Below are 13,373 nucleotides of genomic sequence, written 5' to 3'. Positions count from 1 at the left end.
GAGAGTGTCAGCATCAACCCAGCAGTGCCCGTTCACAGATGCTCCTGGGCAGCTCTGGGGTTGCATTATCCCATGCACAGTGTTTTATTAACCATCCCAGTTAATTTTATTAACTCCTTACCCTGGCCACAGAGGGAAGAGCCAGGATGGCGAGGGGCGGTGGAGCAGAAGGGAACAGGCTTTGTCCCACTGCCCAGCCCAGGGGCGGTGCAAACAGGGCTCCCAGTGCTGCTGCTGCCGCAGCCCTCTCTCCTCGCCCAGTGTTTGCCAGTGTGGGGGGAAAGTCGTCCTTTGGGGGCTTGTGAGCACCCAGTGCCATGTGGGGCCTGCTGCTCTGCGGGGGCTGGCTGCTGGCCACCGGCTACCTGGCAGGTGCTGCGGGCGGCTGCTGGCACCAGTGCTGCCCAGGCAGGAACAACACCTGCTGGGCCTCAGGCAGCCATAGGGCACGCTGCTACTGCGACTCGTACTGCGAGAGGACAGGTGACTGCTGTGAGGACTACCGTGCTGTGTGCCGCCATGCCGGTGAGTGTCGTGATGGGATGGCACTAGCTGGACCCCATGCTGGGGGCAAGCCCTGGGGCTGGGGTTGCTAGCCTGGGCCTGGTGCTTTTGGTGGCAGGTGTTTGCTGTTATCTGTTAGCCCTGTACTTTAAGCAGTAACAGGATGCTTCTGGGGAGGCCGGCTGGGCTGGATTTGAAGTAATATCCCGATTTTCCACTTTTTTCCATGCTGAACATCTGGCTCCTCCCAGTGCAGTAAGAGAGCCCGCAGGGGTGGCCTCTGGTCTGCAGATGACAGTAGCACTGTCACTGCAAGCCTAAATTGTCAGTGTGGAACCTGAGCGGGATTAGCCATGGTGCCACCCCTGCTACTGCTGCTGGCAGCGCCTTGCACAGGGACGCAGGAACCAGGGGCTGCACTGGGGGTGACAAACAGATAGTGTGGGCTTAGGGGGTGCAGACCCAGCCTACCCTGGGGACCCAAACCCAGGATGGTGTGCGCCGCGGCCCCTGGGACAATTGCAGCAGTCAGCCTTCCCTAATCTCTGGGTAGATTAGCGAGGTCCCAGCTCAGCGCAATGCAGAGCTGCGGTAGCAGTGCAGGGATAAAGTTCTGCGGAAGCAGTGCACAATGCCACTGTGCTGGTAGGGCAGGGGAGAGGGGCTGCCAGGGTCACCCTGACCCTTTCCCTCTCTCCCCGTCCCCTGTGCTGTGCTTCCCCTGTCCTCTTTCCATTTTTCATGCCATTGAAGCTCTCTCTTCCCTCTCCGCTCCCCTGGCCTGCTGGTAGCGGTGGGCTGTGTGGTGGGGCCCTGGGGGCGGTGGAGCAGGTGCAGCTCCCTGTGTGGGGTTGGCAGCAAGGCCCGCAGCCGCCAGGTCACCGTCCCGCCCCGGCACGGAGGAGAGCCCTGTCCCGACCTCAAGCAGCGCCGCGGCTGCCTGGGCGAGCACCCAACCTGTGGGACAGCCAAAGGTAACGCGGGTCCCACAGGGATGGCCACCTCCCTTGTGCGTGACTGTCCCCGCTGCCCATCCCGTGGTGTCTTTAACCATCCATGTCCCCCACCCTGGCTGCTCCTCTGCCAGAAGTGGCCAAGATATTACCTGACTCCTTCAGCCAGGACTTCAGGGATCCCTGGCGGAGAGATGGGCAGCTGCTGCCGGAGGAACTGTCTGGGTGGGTGTGGGGCTGAGGCCTCTCTGTACTCCCCCCTTTCCTGAAGCTGTGACCTCTGCGCACACCCTCTACAGCCATGGCCCCTTTGCACGCCCCCTACAAAACTATGGCCCCTTTGCACCTCCCTCTTAGAGCTGTGGATGCCCCCCCAGAGCCATTACCCTTCCCACCGCCCCAAACCATGATCCCTTTGCACTCCCCTAAAAGCTGTTGCCCCTTTGCACCCCGCCCCAGACCCATAGCCCCATTGCACCCCCATACAAAGCCATGGCCCCTTTGCACATCCCTCCTCCCTAAGAGCCATTATCCTTCCCCCTGTGCTCCCCCGCCAAGCCATGGCCCTTTTGCAACCCACACAAAACCGTAGCCCCTTGGCACCCCCTCCTAGAGCTGTAGTCCCTTTGCAGCCCCCCAAGAGCCTCTTCCACCTCCTTCTCCCTGAAATCATGTTCCCTTTGCACCCCCAAACCCATCACCCCTTTATACCCTCCCATCCATTGAGAAAACACTATGACCTCTGCCCTACCCTCCAACCACTGTTTTCCCCCTTTCCCCCTCCACTTTCCCCCCCTTTTTCCCTCTTTTTTCCTCCCCTCCCCAGCTACTGCAGCTATTTCCGCCTGACGCAGGTAAGGCCCCCCTGCCGTGGGCAGGCCTGGACCCGCCGGCTGCACCGGGACAAGCGGGTGTGTGTCAAGTGCCGGGGAGAAACATCCCACCGCCGTCCTCATTGCACCGGACATGGGCTGCAAGGAGCCAGGTAGCTGGTAATTTGGGAGGGAGGGGGTGAGGTGCCTATGAAGGGACATATTCCCCCTTGGAAGAGCATCTCTCCGTGCCCCTAAGGCATCTTCCTTTTATATTCTTAATTATAAATATAATATATTTATATGAAAAACTAATAATATGCCATATTATAATAATATGCCATAATATTATAGGATAATATTATTGATTTATCTTACAATATTATGGTGTATTATATGTGCTATACATCACTAATATATAGAATCATAGAACTGTTAGGGTTGGAAGGGACCTTAAATATCATCTAGTTCCACCCACCCTGCCATGGGCAGGGACATCTCCCACTAGATCAGGTTGCTCAGAGCCCCATCCAACCTGGCCTTAAAAACTTCCAGGGATGGGACTTCCACCACCTCTCTGGGCAACCTGTTCCAGAGTCTCAGCACCCTCATGGTGGAGAACTTCTTCCTAACGTCCAATCTGAATCGACCCATCTCTAGTTTTAATCCATTCCCTCTAGTCCTACCATTACCCGACATCCTAAAAAGTCCCTACCCAGCTTTCTTGGAGGCCCCCTTAAGATATTGGTAGGCCACTATAAGGTCTCCTCGGAGCCTTCTTTTCTGCAGACTGAACAACCCCGACTCCCTCAGTCTGTCCTCATAGGAGAGGTGCTCCAGCCCTCTGATCATCCTCGTGGCCCTTCTCTGGACACGTTCCAGCACGTCCATATCTTTCTTGTAGTAGGAGCTCCAGAATTGGACGCAGTACTCCAGGTGGGGTCTCACACCAGAGTGGAGTAGAGGGGGAGAATCACCGCCCTCCCAAATATGTTCATATAGAATAGAATATTTCAGTTAGATGAGACCTACAATGATAATCTAGTCCAACTGCCTAGATATATTATTATATACATCTAACTATATATAATTTTTTAAAATTATCTTGAATTATTCACCACATGCCCCAGCTCTCACTGGCTTTCCCTTCCAGGACATTTTGGGTGGCTGCTTCCGTGGCAGGGTGCCAGGGCTCGTGGGTGCAGGAGGGGCTGCAGGAGGTCTGTGTCTGCCCCCCACCAGCTCTCATCTTTGTGTAGTATCCCCCAAAGAAGGTGAGCTGAGCCCTCCCCACCACTGCACCTATCTGGGGAGGGAGAATGAAATAAAAACACGGTGTCTTTTTTAATTTCACCCTTCTGCAGGCTTGCCACTCACCCGTGGAGCTGACTCCCCATGTTTTCCATTAAGTATTTTGTTGAAGAATGGGAAGAAAACCCTGCTTATAAAGATTAAAAATAAGGGAATCGCTAAAGTATGGTGATTAATGGAGGAAGAACATCATGCTGAGGTTAAATCTATGTGAGATGATGATGCAGCAGTGATATGGGAGGACGACACGATGATGTCATGCTCAGCAACGAGCTGCCATTGGTAGGAGCATCCTCCCTCTGTGTGTTCAGGCTGGCCCGACTGCAGTATGGGGTGAGCCATGAAGGGCAGCGTGGCTGCATACTGTGGTTTCCAGAGAGAAATTAAATGTAGGCACCCAAGGTCTGCATGTGGGTGATGGTGCTGGTGCGTGTCCGGGTACAGCTGCAGGCCTAGGCCACCGCACTGGAGGGAGCGGGACTGGGCTGGGTGATGCTGGGCTGCGCTGGTGCTATTCCCCACTTCTTGCCTGACATGATGTGGCCTTGCTGGTGGGGTCCCTGCTCCAGCCTTGGCCAGAGTTACGCACAGCCAAGACACTGTGCTGGTGGCTGCAGCACCTGCCTGCATCCCCAAACCACCCCCTGGCTGACTTCACCCCCACCCATGCCAGGCACGGCACCCGGTGCTCATCCTGCAGGGATCACCTTTATTCAGACACGGCCGCCTCCAGTGAACAGCAGTGCCTGAGCCTCATGCTGCCACAGCCGAGACATCAGGGGAGTTCTGAGCCATTGAAGACGCCCAGGGAACAGGCCAGAGGAGATGTGGGTGGCAGCAGAGGGCTGCTGTGCCCGCACCAGGAGTATCTATCCATGAGGCTTGGTGGGATGACCTACTGTGCCAGGGCTGGCCCGCGCCGGGCTAGCCAAAAGCCCATGGGCAGGCAGCAGAAAGACCAAGGTGGGCACAGCTCCTGGTCTGGGAAAGGAGGTGGGAGAGGGCAGCTCATGGCACTGCCCTCCCAGTCTCCTCTTATGGGACCCTGGCTGCAGGTAGGCTGCCCAGTGCCCATCCCCGGGGGGGGTGGAGCAGGCTCTCCCCGTCCCTGCAATGGGGAACGTGCCTGTCCCATAGCCCCAGGCCCGCTCCAAGCCCTGTCGTTCAGGGACGCCACAGGTACTCCACGCAAGCTGGGCCTCGAAGGCCGTTGACTCTCCCTTAAAATGGGCGCCTCCCCGGCCGCCCTGGCCCCGCCTCCCGCTCCCCTCGGACCCGCCCTCTGCGTGGCCACGACTCCCGCCTCCTCTCGGCCCCGCCCCGCCGCGCAGGTGCTTTGCCACACGCACCCGAACTGCGGGAGGCCCGCCTGCCCGAAGTGCCGGACCCCAGAGAGCGCTGCGGGGGGACAAGGCCGCGCAACGGGTTTATTTTGTGCTGCCGCACACAAATCTATAAAATTTTTAAAGAGGAAAAAGCCGGGTTTGGGTGAATTCCCCTCCGGCGGGCCCGGCCGCACGGCCCCGTTGCCACGGCGACGGCCCCTCGTCCCCGCCTGGGCGTCTTCACCATGGCAACGGCTCCCGTACGGATGGGCGGGAGGGTGGGCCAATCACAGCGCGGGCGCCGCGCTCCCATTGGTAGGATCGCCTCGCCGCGCTTCCATTGGTCTGATCACCTCGCGGGGGTGGGTCGTGGTAGGGATTGACTACGGAGACGGGCCAATGGAGCGGGGATGCCCAAGGAGGTTGGCGGGCGGCGGGGCAGTGGCCAGTGGGTGCGCGGCGTGGGCGGGACGGGGCGCTCCGGAAGCGGAGGGGCCTGGGGGAAAATGCTGGCCGGCCGCCGCCAGACCATTGTGAAGCAGTTGGACCGCGTCAAGGTGAGCGGGGAGCCTGAGCGGTGATGAGGGAGGATGGGGGGGCCCTGAGTGGGGCTGGGGGAGCGGGGGGCCTGAGGGGGAACACTGACGGGTCGGAGGGGGGTGGCTGGGCCCGGCTCCCCGCGGGGTCCCTTCGGCCTGGCGGGTTTGAGGGGCGGTGCTGGCGATGCCGGCGAAATAAAGCCCGCCACGGCGGTAAGAAAGCGGTGCTCGGGCCGTGCTGGTGTCGCCCCGCAGAGACGCGGTTCCGCAGCGCCTCTGCAGTTTCCCAGCGCTCCCCCAGACTGCCCGTAGGGTCCTGGGGGTGCCGCGCTGTTGGAAGGCTGCGCTTCCCCTGGCTCTCAACGTCGCCTAGGGGGGGCTGCAGAGTGGGTGAGGAAGCAGAGAGGGGGAGCTGGTTTGGGCCCCGGCACGGAGTCCAGGTCTCCTGCTCCCGGCGCTGGCAAACAGGCTCGTGGTGCTGGTTTTGGGGCTCAGAAGCAGGGATTTGTGTGGCTTTGGTCTCAGGAACAGGGCTCAAGGTGAAATCCACGCCAGGTGCCTCTGTCTGCATGGAGGGTCCATCCCGGCCCCGCTCCCGAGGGCGGCAGTGGGTTGCGGGTCCCCCAGCTTGTTCCCGTTGGCTGGGTGTGACAAACAAACAGGCTTATTTCTCTGCTTTTCTTTTCCCAGGGTCACCTTCAGTGGCACGGGAAGAAAATCCTGCTCTGTTGATTCCGCTTGCTGCTCAGGTAGTGGCAGGGGGGAGTGGGGAGGCACATTTGCAAGTTCAGGGACGCTACAGGTACTCCATGTCAAAGCCGCAGAAAAAGCAAATTTGCTGATACTGCAGAAAAGCTGATGAGGAGTTGCAGTTAACGGAGCGTGCTTCCTGCCTGAGTTGGTCCCTTGGCAGTTAGGAATGTTTTCCTTTGGGGTCAAAACCCGAACTTTCATCTAGGATAAATTAAGAACTGCCTGTTACCTTCGTTAGGGTCAAGCGTTTCTCTTCTGTTTGTTCATACTTATTTTATGGGCGACTTGGAAACAGCCTTTTATTTTTTGTGCATAACTAAATTTTTACTAGTCTGTGGTGTCATTATAGTTAATGTTTGAGCACCTAGATGCCAGTGGAAATGTAATGAACGAAACGTGATGGAAACTGGTGTGTCATTTGATTTTTATTTTTATTTTTTTATTGGAGTGTTAATGTTTTTCTGTGTCTCAATCCACATTGTTCCGTGGAGCCTTTATTCTAAGACTTTTAAGTAAAAAAAGTTTGTCCTTCCAGAAAAGGACTGGTCCCTCGTAGGACTGAGGTGTAGACTTAGAGGGTCACGATCAGAATTAAAGCCAAATTTCACTGGATGTTGCTGCTGTTGGTCTTCACTTTTGTTAATATCCATGCAGCTCCCTCATGGTGGGAGCTCTGAATCATATTTCTTTTTTTTCAGTCTTTAACACATTTTTTCCCCCCAAGGGGAGGCTACATTTAAAAGTTAATTAGTTTCCTCCCACACGTGCCAGTGACTAAAATTGAGTTGTGCTTATTAAAACCAGAAAAATGACACTGCTCTTAGAGATCTGGACTATTTCCGAACACGTCTTTGTCACATGCAAATGTCATCGGGATGCGCTGACAGGACAATATGCTGAGACAGGGATGATCTCTGCCAGACAAAAAAGATACAAGGTCCTGGGGTTTTTGTCTGTTTGTTTTCTTTTGTGGGGGTGGGGTGTGTGTGTGCTTTCAAAAACAGTGTGATGTTGACTGCAGGTGGCAGCCTGCAGAGCTCTCTTGCTGCCTGATCTCTCCTTTTCTTTGTCTCTCCTCTTTCGTGGCTACAACTTTCACTTGGATAATTTTAGAAGAGCAATTAAGCGACTTGCCTTTGTAAAAGTGCTGGTAATACCAGGAAGGTAAGTGCTTGAACCGGTAGTGAATAACTTGGCTACAAGTAGAATTTCTGAAGGAAGAAGAACAGCTGCAGCAGGAAGCAAATCGCAACTTCCCCCAAAATTGTGTGTCTCCAACACGTCAAAGTTTAATTGCCAAATGTTGTTTGGCAGTATGTTCCAAGTGACCGTTTTTGGTAAACATAAACTTTCAGGAAATTCAGGGTTATGTGTGGCAAAAGAAGTCCCTCTGTCTGTGTGTCCTGCTCTGTAAATGTCCGGTGGGCAGGGCTGTTGTTCCCTACTCTCAGTATGGCTACGGTAGCACTGCGATATTTAGACCCAACAGACAGGTTTAGGAGTGGAAGAAGAATGCCTGTTTTCTGTAAGGGCTATGAACGCTGACCCTTTTCTCCCTCTGCTGCTTTCCTGTGCACCAGGTGAAGCTGTTTTATTTTTCTCCCTTGATGCGGGTTTGCAATTTGCGTTGCTAGGTTTTTGTGGAGTTCTCGTTGTGGATCACTTCTGCTGTGGCCAAGTGTCAAGGTGCGGTTTTCAGTTTGCGGTTTCAGAAACCACATGCCCTGAAATGGGTGCAGGTGAAGCTGACCTTGGGCGTGCAGCCTGCGCTCACTGGGACGCTCAGGGGCTTCTCATCAAAGCAGCCGGGTGTGCGCGGGCACCCGCAGGGTTGCAGTCTGGTCTGAGAGCGTGCTGTGCTTTTGCTGCTGGGAGGTGGAAGTGAGCGTGTGCCCGGTAAATCCAAGGGCATCCAAAAGCTGGGAGGGACCCTGAGCAGGTTTGGTGGCACAATGGCAGTTTGAAAAGATCTTGACCGTTGGGAAAAACGGCCTGGAAAGAAATCACTGTTTTTTTGCAAGGAGGCAGTTTAGAAGGAGAGGTAGGTTGCTGTAGCCTTTAACTCGGGATGTGTAGGGTGAGGAAACCCCGTCTCTATGTAGGCTGAAGAAAATGTGCATAGGCGTCTGTGTCTGTCGCAGTGTGTATCTGCGTGTATCTGGGAAAGTGGCTCTAGGGCAACTAAAGCTGCCAGTGAGTCAAAAAAAGACAGGTTTGTCTGAAAAATGCAAAAGCTCTAGTGTCCCGTATCAACAACTGTGCTAGAGATGAAGCCAAATACTTTTTCCTCCGCTTGGCTGTAGTCCTTGCAAACCTCCACAAAAGAGGGGAGATTTAGATTCCTAACCAACTTTACGCTAAAGGGTTTTTTCCTCTCTTGGCAGAACGTCAACTGCCAGCGTTTCTTCTGCGGTCACCCTTTCTTCTGCCACGACAGTACAGGACAGATGGAAAGGATCCGGAGTGCTCTGCGAGTATGTGGTACGTCTCCGATGCGCGTTTGCTTTTTTCCTAAGGTCCTTGTCGTGTAGACTTTGAAGTTAACACGAAGGAGGTGCCAGCTCTCCTTCTGTAGTTCTTCTATGAAATATTTTAACAAAATCCTAAAAGTAAAATAAGGTCTGTTCTGGAGCACGTTATGCCTGTGCAAAGCTTACTTCCCTCTGTTTATTTTTCTCTTCCTGAGAGCATAATGTTCTCTTTCTGTGTGCTTACTGTTAAATGATACTGTGAAAATAATTTTGTACTAGAAGAGGGAAGAAACTGTTCGTAAGAGTTCACGTGTTCAGAAGAAGCAGACTTTGTTTTTGTGATAAAAGCTTAATGCTTTTTCAGTCAATAAATTTTAAAAATATCTTATGGTGGTACTCAAAAACCTTACTGAGATACCGGCCTCTGTCCTAAAAGCAATCCAGGTCAAAGAAGAGACACGGACAAAACAGGACAAATCGGCATGGCTTCTGCATGTTTTCCAGGCTTTGACACGAAGCATCAGCAGCCTCATAACTGCTGATGGCGAGTCCTGATGTGGTTTTGGTGAGTTGTGGCTTCCAATAACGTCCTTTGTCTGTAACCTGCAGCGTGTCATTTTGACTTTGCTTGGAAAGAGGTTTTTCCAAAATGGGACTGTTGTTCATTCAAAGCAGTTGCATTTCATGGAATTCCCATCAGCAACAAGCCTTTGTGCTCCCTTCTAAAAAAGGAAAAGAAAAAAAATTTCCTTCCAAAGGCCCAAGCACAGCTCATTTTCCAACAGTTTGGTGGCATCGCCGGTCTTTGGGTTCTCGGTTGTAACAGTCGAGATACCATAAAAACACATTCCTCTGCATGTTCAACACAGCCAAAAGCATTAGCCAATCTGCCGGTCTTTTTTAGTAGCCTGATGGATTGCAGCACCGGGGATTTGATCCCCCCCCTCCCCGCCCCGTAAAACCGTATGGGGGAATCTTTTATCTCACTGGGTTTTCTGCGCTAAATGGAACTTTGAAAACCAAAATAGTTAAAATTGTATGATCTGCAAACTGACTTGCATGGTTTAAACTGCAACTGCCAGTATAGCTGTAGCATACAATGTAGATTTGATTTCCCCCTTCCCCCGCAAACGTAAAACCGTTTGGGGGGATCTTTTATCTCACTGATTTTTCTGTGCTAAATGAAACCGTATAAAAAAAAAAACGTTAAATTTTTATGATTTGCAAACTGGCTTGCATGGTTTAAACTGCAACTGCCTGTATAGCTGTAGCATACAATTTAGGAGGTGTCCTTAACCAGATAGGTATTTGTTCTAATGCTTTAAAAAGAGAGGCAACTGAATATAACGTTGTTTTTTTTTCCTGCTATTTAGACGGTGTGCTCTGAAGCACTTTATTTCTGTCTGGCTTTCAGTGGCCTGTTTCCTCAGCAGTCCAGTAGCATCTCTTCTGGGCAGTGCAGCTGGCCAGACGTCCCTCCTCCTTGTGTAGCACACAAAAAACCTATAGTCAAATTATAGCTATGTATTTTGGAGAGAGATAATGTAATGGTATCAATTCATAGCTGTGCGAGCTAAATTAGTGCCAGAGGAAAGTCAAATACTTCTACAGTGCAATTATTTTTAATGAGTGTATGTAAATGTAGGCACACCTTTTCAGCATAACGTGAATGACCGAACTTTGTTCTTTATTGTTCCTTTTGCTGTTCACAGTTTACCCTTCCTTCTCGGCTGCATTGACCCAGCGAGCGAGGTGGGCAGCGGCAGCGTGAGGGCTGTACCTGCGGCGGTGGGTCTGTCAGCATCGATTCTGGTGTTACAGCACAGCCTGCTCCTGCCACCCTGCTGGGTGATCTCCCTGCAGCTGCACTGGGAGGAAGGGGCCAGGCGTTTCCCAGCGCCGGCCAGAGTGTTCGCCCTTACGCTAAGAACGTAACGGCATCCTGGCTTTTGCAGGTTGTGCCGTGTTTGGAGCTGAGCTGTTTTCCCCAGAATCCTCCTGTAGCTCAGCTCCTGTCCCATCCCTCGGCCTGACGGAATTCCTCAACTCCCTTCTGGGTTATTTTTTAAAATGCTGAGCTATGATTGGGGATTTTTGTTTTCCAGGTGCCTCGTCGTAGGCGTCTCCTGCTGCTCGAGAGATGCCCCAGCCCAGGTTTGCAGCCGGTGGCAGAGCCTACCTGAGGGGAAGGGGCCAGCCCTGGGTCTGGGTGTTCTGGGCATTTTTTTTGGGTGAATAGAAGGATGTCTGTGTGTCTCAGGGTTGCGATGATGTCATTTGCGGTACCTCGATGTCATTGGGACAGCAATGATGCAGCGGAGGAGCAGGTGAGTGGGGGACGTGGGGTTACGTGAGGGTGTCCCAAAAGAGGTGGTTCACAGCCCCAAAAAGTCTGAAAATCTTGGGATGCCTTAAAAAATGTGAAAACCTGTAACTATGGGCGTGAGGCATTGAAATAGAGAACAGTCTGTCATTTATATATGAGAAATATATATATTGAGAAATAATATTATGTATGTAAAATAAGTTCAAAATAAAAACCTCTATGTCTAAGGATTCTATGATTCTGTGCTTGTGTTATACAAAAGATCCTAGAATATAAAAACATTTAAAAAAATGTATTTATAAAGAGATATTAGTGTCAAAATAGATGTGTAAGCAGACAGTCTAAATAGATATTCTGTATCATAAATGTTAATGTATAAGTCTAAGCATATTTTCTACATAAGTGCAAACAGGTGATATAAATTCCCTAAATAGATAATGTGTAAATAACTAAGGAGGTGCTGCCGCCCGGCGGCTGAAGGCGGGTCCTGCAGGTGTGCGCTCCTCCGTGCGCTGTGGCCCCGCCCCCGGCCCGCCTTGGCCCCGCCCCCGGCGGCGCTGTGCGTTGGTTCCGCAGCTCGTGCGCATGCGCGGCTTCGCGGAGACCGGTCTCGAGAGCGCGGCGGCCGGAGGGCGAACCAGGACCGCCGGGACTCCGTCGAGCTCCCCGCCGCCTCGAGCGGGATCGGTGCAGCCCGCCCGGCCTCGAGAGCGGCCGTCGGCGCTCCAGTATCGGCTCTTACGCGTTACCGCGCCCCCGGCAGTGCCCGGCAGTTTTCCGGGTGTCCATTTCCATGGCCCCTCAGTCAGCCGACGCGCCTCTCTATGGCACTTTAGTCCTCCAGGGCGCCGCGCAGTCAGCCGACGCGCCTCTCTATGGCACTTTAGTCCTCCAGGGCGCCGCGCAGTCAGCCGACGCGCCTCTCTATGGCACTTTAGTCCTCCAGGGCGCCGCGCAGTCAGCCGACGCGCCTCTCTATGGCACTTTAGTCCTCCAGGGCGCCGCGCAGTCAGCCGACGCGCCTCTCTATGGCACTTTAGTCCTCCAGGGCGCCGCGCAGTCAGCCGACGCGCCTCTCTATGGCACTTTAGTCCTCCAGGGCGCCGCGCAGTCAGCCCACGCGCCTCTCTATGGCACTTTAGTCCTCCAGGGGGCCGCTCAGTCCGCCGACGCGCCTCTCTATGGCACTTTAGTCCTCCAGGGCGCCGCTCAGTCCGCCGACGCGCCTCTCTATGGCACTTTAGTCCTCCAGGGCGCCGCTCAGTCAGCCGACGCGCCTCTCTATGGCACTTTAGTCCTCCAGGGCGCCGCTCAGTCCGCCGACGCGCCTCTCTATGGCACTTTAGTCCTCCAGGGCGCCGCTCAGTCCGCCGACGCGCCTCTCTATGGCACTTTAGTCCTCCAAGGCGCCGCTCAGTCAGCCGACGCGCGTCTCTATGGCACTTTAGTCCTCCAGGAGGCCGCGCAGTCAGCCGACGCGCGTCTCTATGGCACTTTAGTCCTCCAGGGCGCCGCTCAGTCCGCCGACGCGCGTCTCTATGGCACTTTAGTCCTCCAGGGCGCCGCTCAGTCAGCCCACGCGCCTCTCTATGGCACTTTAGTCCTCCAGGGGGCCGCTCAGTCAGCCCACGCGCCTCTCTATGGCACTTTAGTCCTCCAGGGCGCCGCTCAGTCAGCCGACGCGCATCTCTATGGCACTTTAGTCCTCCAGGAGGCCGCGCAGTCAGCCGACGCGCCTCTCTATGGCACTTTAGTCCTCCAGGGCGCCGCTCAGTCAGCCGACGCGCCTCTCTATGGCACTTTAGTCCTCCAGGGCGCCGCGCAGTCAGCCGACGCGCATCTCTATGGCACTTTAGTCCTCCAGGAGGCCGCGCAGTCAGCCGACGCGCCTCTCTATGGCACTTTAGTCCTCCAGGGCGCCGCTCAGTCAGCCGACGCGCCTCTCTATGGCACTTTAGTCCTCCAGGGCGCCGCTCAGTCAGCCGACGCGCGTCTCCATGACACTTTAGTCCTCCAGGATGCCCCTCAGTCGGCTGACGCTCGTCTCCACGGCACTTTAGTCCTCCAGGAGCCCAGAAGTGCCCGCTCAGTCCTCCCACGCTCGTCTCTATGGCACTTTAGTCCTCCAGGAACCCTCTCAGTCCTCCCACGCGCCTCTCTATGGCACTTTAATCCTCCAGGACGCCCCTCAGTCAGCCGACATGCCTCTCCATGGCACTTTAGTTCTCCAGTACGCCCCTCAGTCCACTGACGCGCCTCTCTATGGCACTTTAGTCCTCCAGGACGTCCCGTAGTCGGCCGACACGCGTCTCCATGGCGATTTAGTCCTCTAGGATCCAGGAAGTGCTCATCAGTCTTCTGGAAATCACCTGCTTCCAG

General features: G+C 54.3%; 1 protein-coding gene across 13 annotated transcripts; it reads left to right on the top strand.

The window, feature by feature from the left end:
* The first annotated feature begins 4 nt into the window (after positions 1 to 4).
* On the top strand, positions 5 to 11,855 carry LOC128917005 (somatomedin-B and thrombospondin type-1 domain-containing protein-like). Of its 13 annotated transcripts, none has more exons than XR_008469126.1 (8): positions 5 to 525; positions 1,296 to 1,682; positions 2,312 to 2,442; positions 3,423 to 3,543; positions 3,634 to 3,862; positions 8,582 to 8,678; positions 9,173 to 9,233; positions 10,774 to 11,855. XR_008469126.1 is itself a non-coding variant. In XM_054219415.1 (6 exons), exons 1-6 carry the CDS (start codon positions 318 to 320, stop codon positions 3,676 to 3,678), a joined length of 753 nt encoding a protein of 250 aa, XP_054075390.1. In that variant the 5' UTR covers positions 5 to 317; the 3' UTR covers positions 3,679 to 3,743. The 13 variants fall into 13 exon arrangements, 3 of the variants coding, with proteins under 3 accessions (XP_054075390.1, XP_054075389.1, XP_054075392.1); XR_008469125.1 differs by having other exon boundaries at positions 10,381 to 11,855; XR_008469123.1 differs by having other exon boundaries at positions 9,105 to 9,233.
* Positions 11,856 to 13,373: the final 1,518 nt, after the last annotated feature.

Source organism: Rissa tridactyla, chromosome 13 (genome assembly GCF_028500815.1).
Source record: "Rissa tridactyla isolate bRisTri1 chromosome 13, bRisTri1.patW.cur.20221130, whole genome shotgun sequence".
Lineage (NCBI taxonomy): Eukaryota > Metazoa > Chordata > Aves > Charadriiformes > Laridae > Rissa > Rissa tridactyla.
The sequence above is the reverse complement of the archived record's forward strand: the minus strand, read 5'-3'. Positions and strand labels throughout refer to the sequence as shown.

Excerpts from the sequence above, each read along its gene's own strand:
- LOC128917005 (XM_054219414.1), top strand. The coding sequence starts at position 318 with ATGTGGGGCCTGCTGCTCTGCGGGGGCTGGCTGCTGGCCACCGGCTAC. Across the intron at positions 526-1,295 it reads TGCTGTGTGCCGCCATGCCG|CGGTGGGCTGTGTGGTGGGG; the intron begins GTGAGTGTCGTG and ends GCCTGCTGGTAG. Across the intron at positions 3,544-3,633 it reads TGTAGTATCCCCCAAAGAAG|GCTTGCCACTCACCCGTGGA; the intron begins GTGAGCTGAGCC and ends ACCCTTCTGCAG.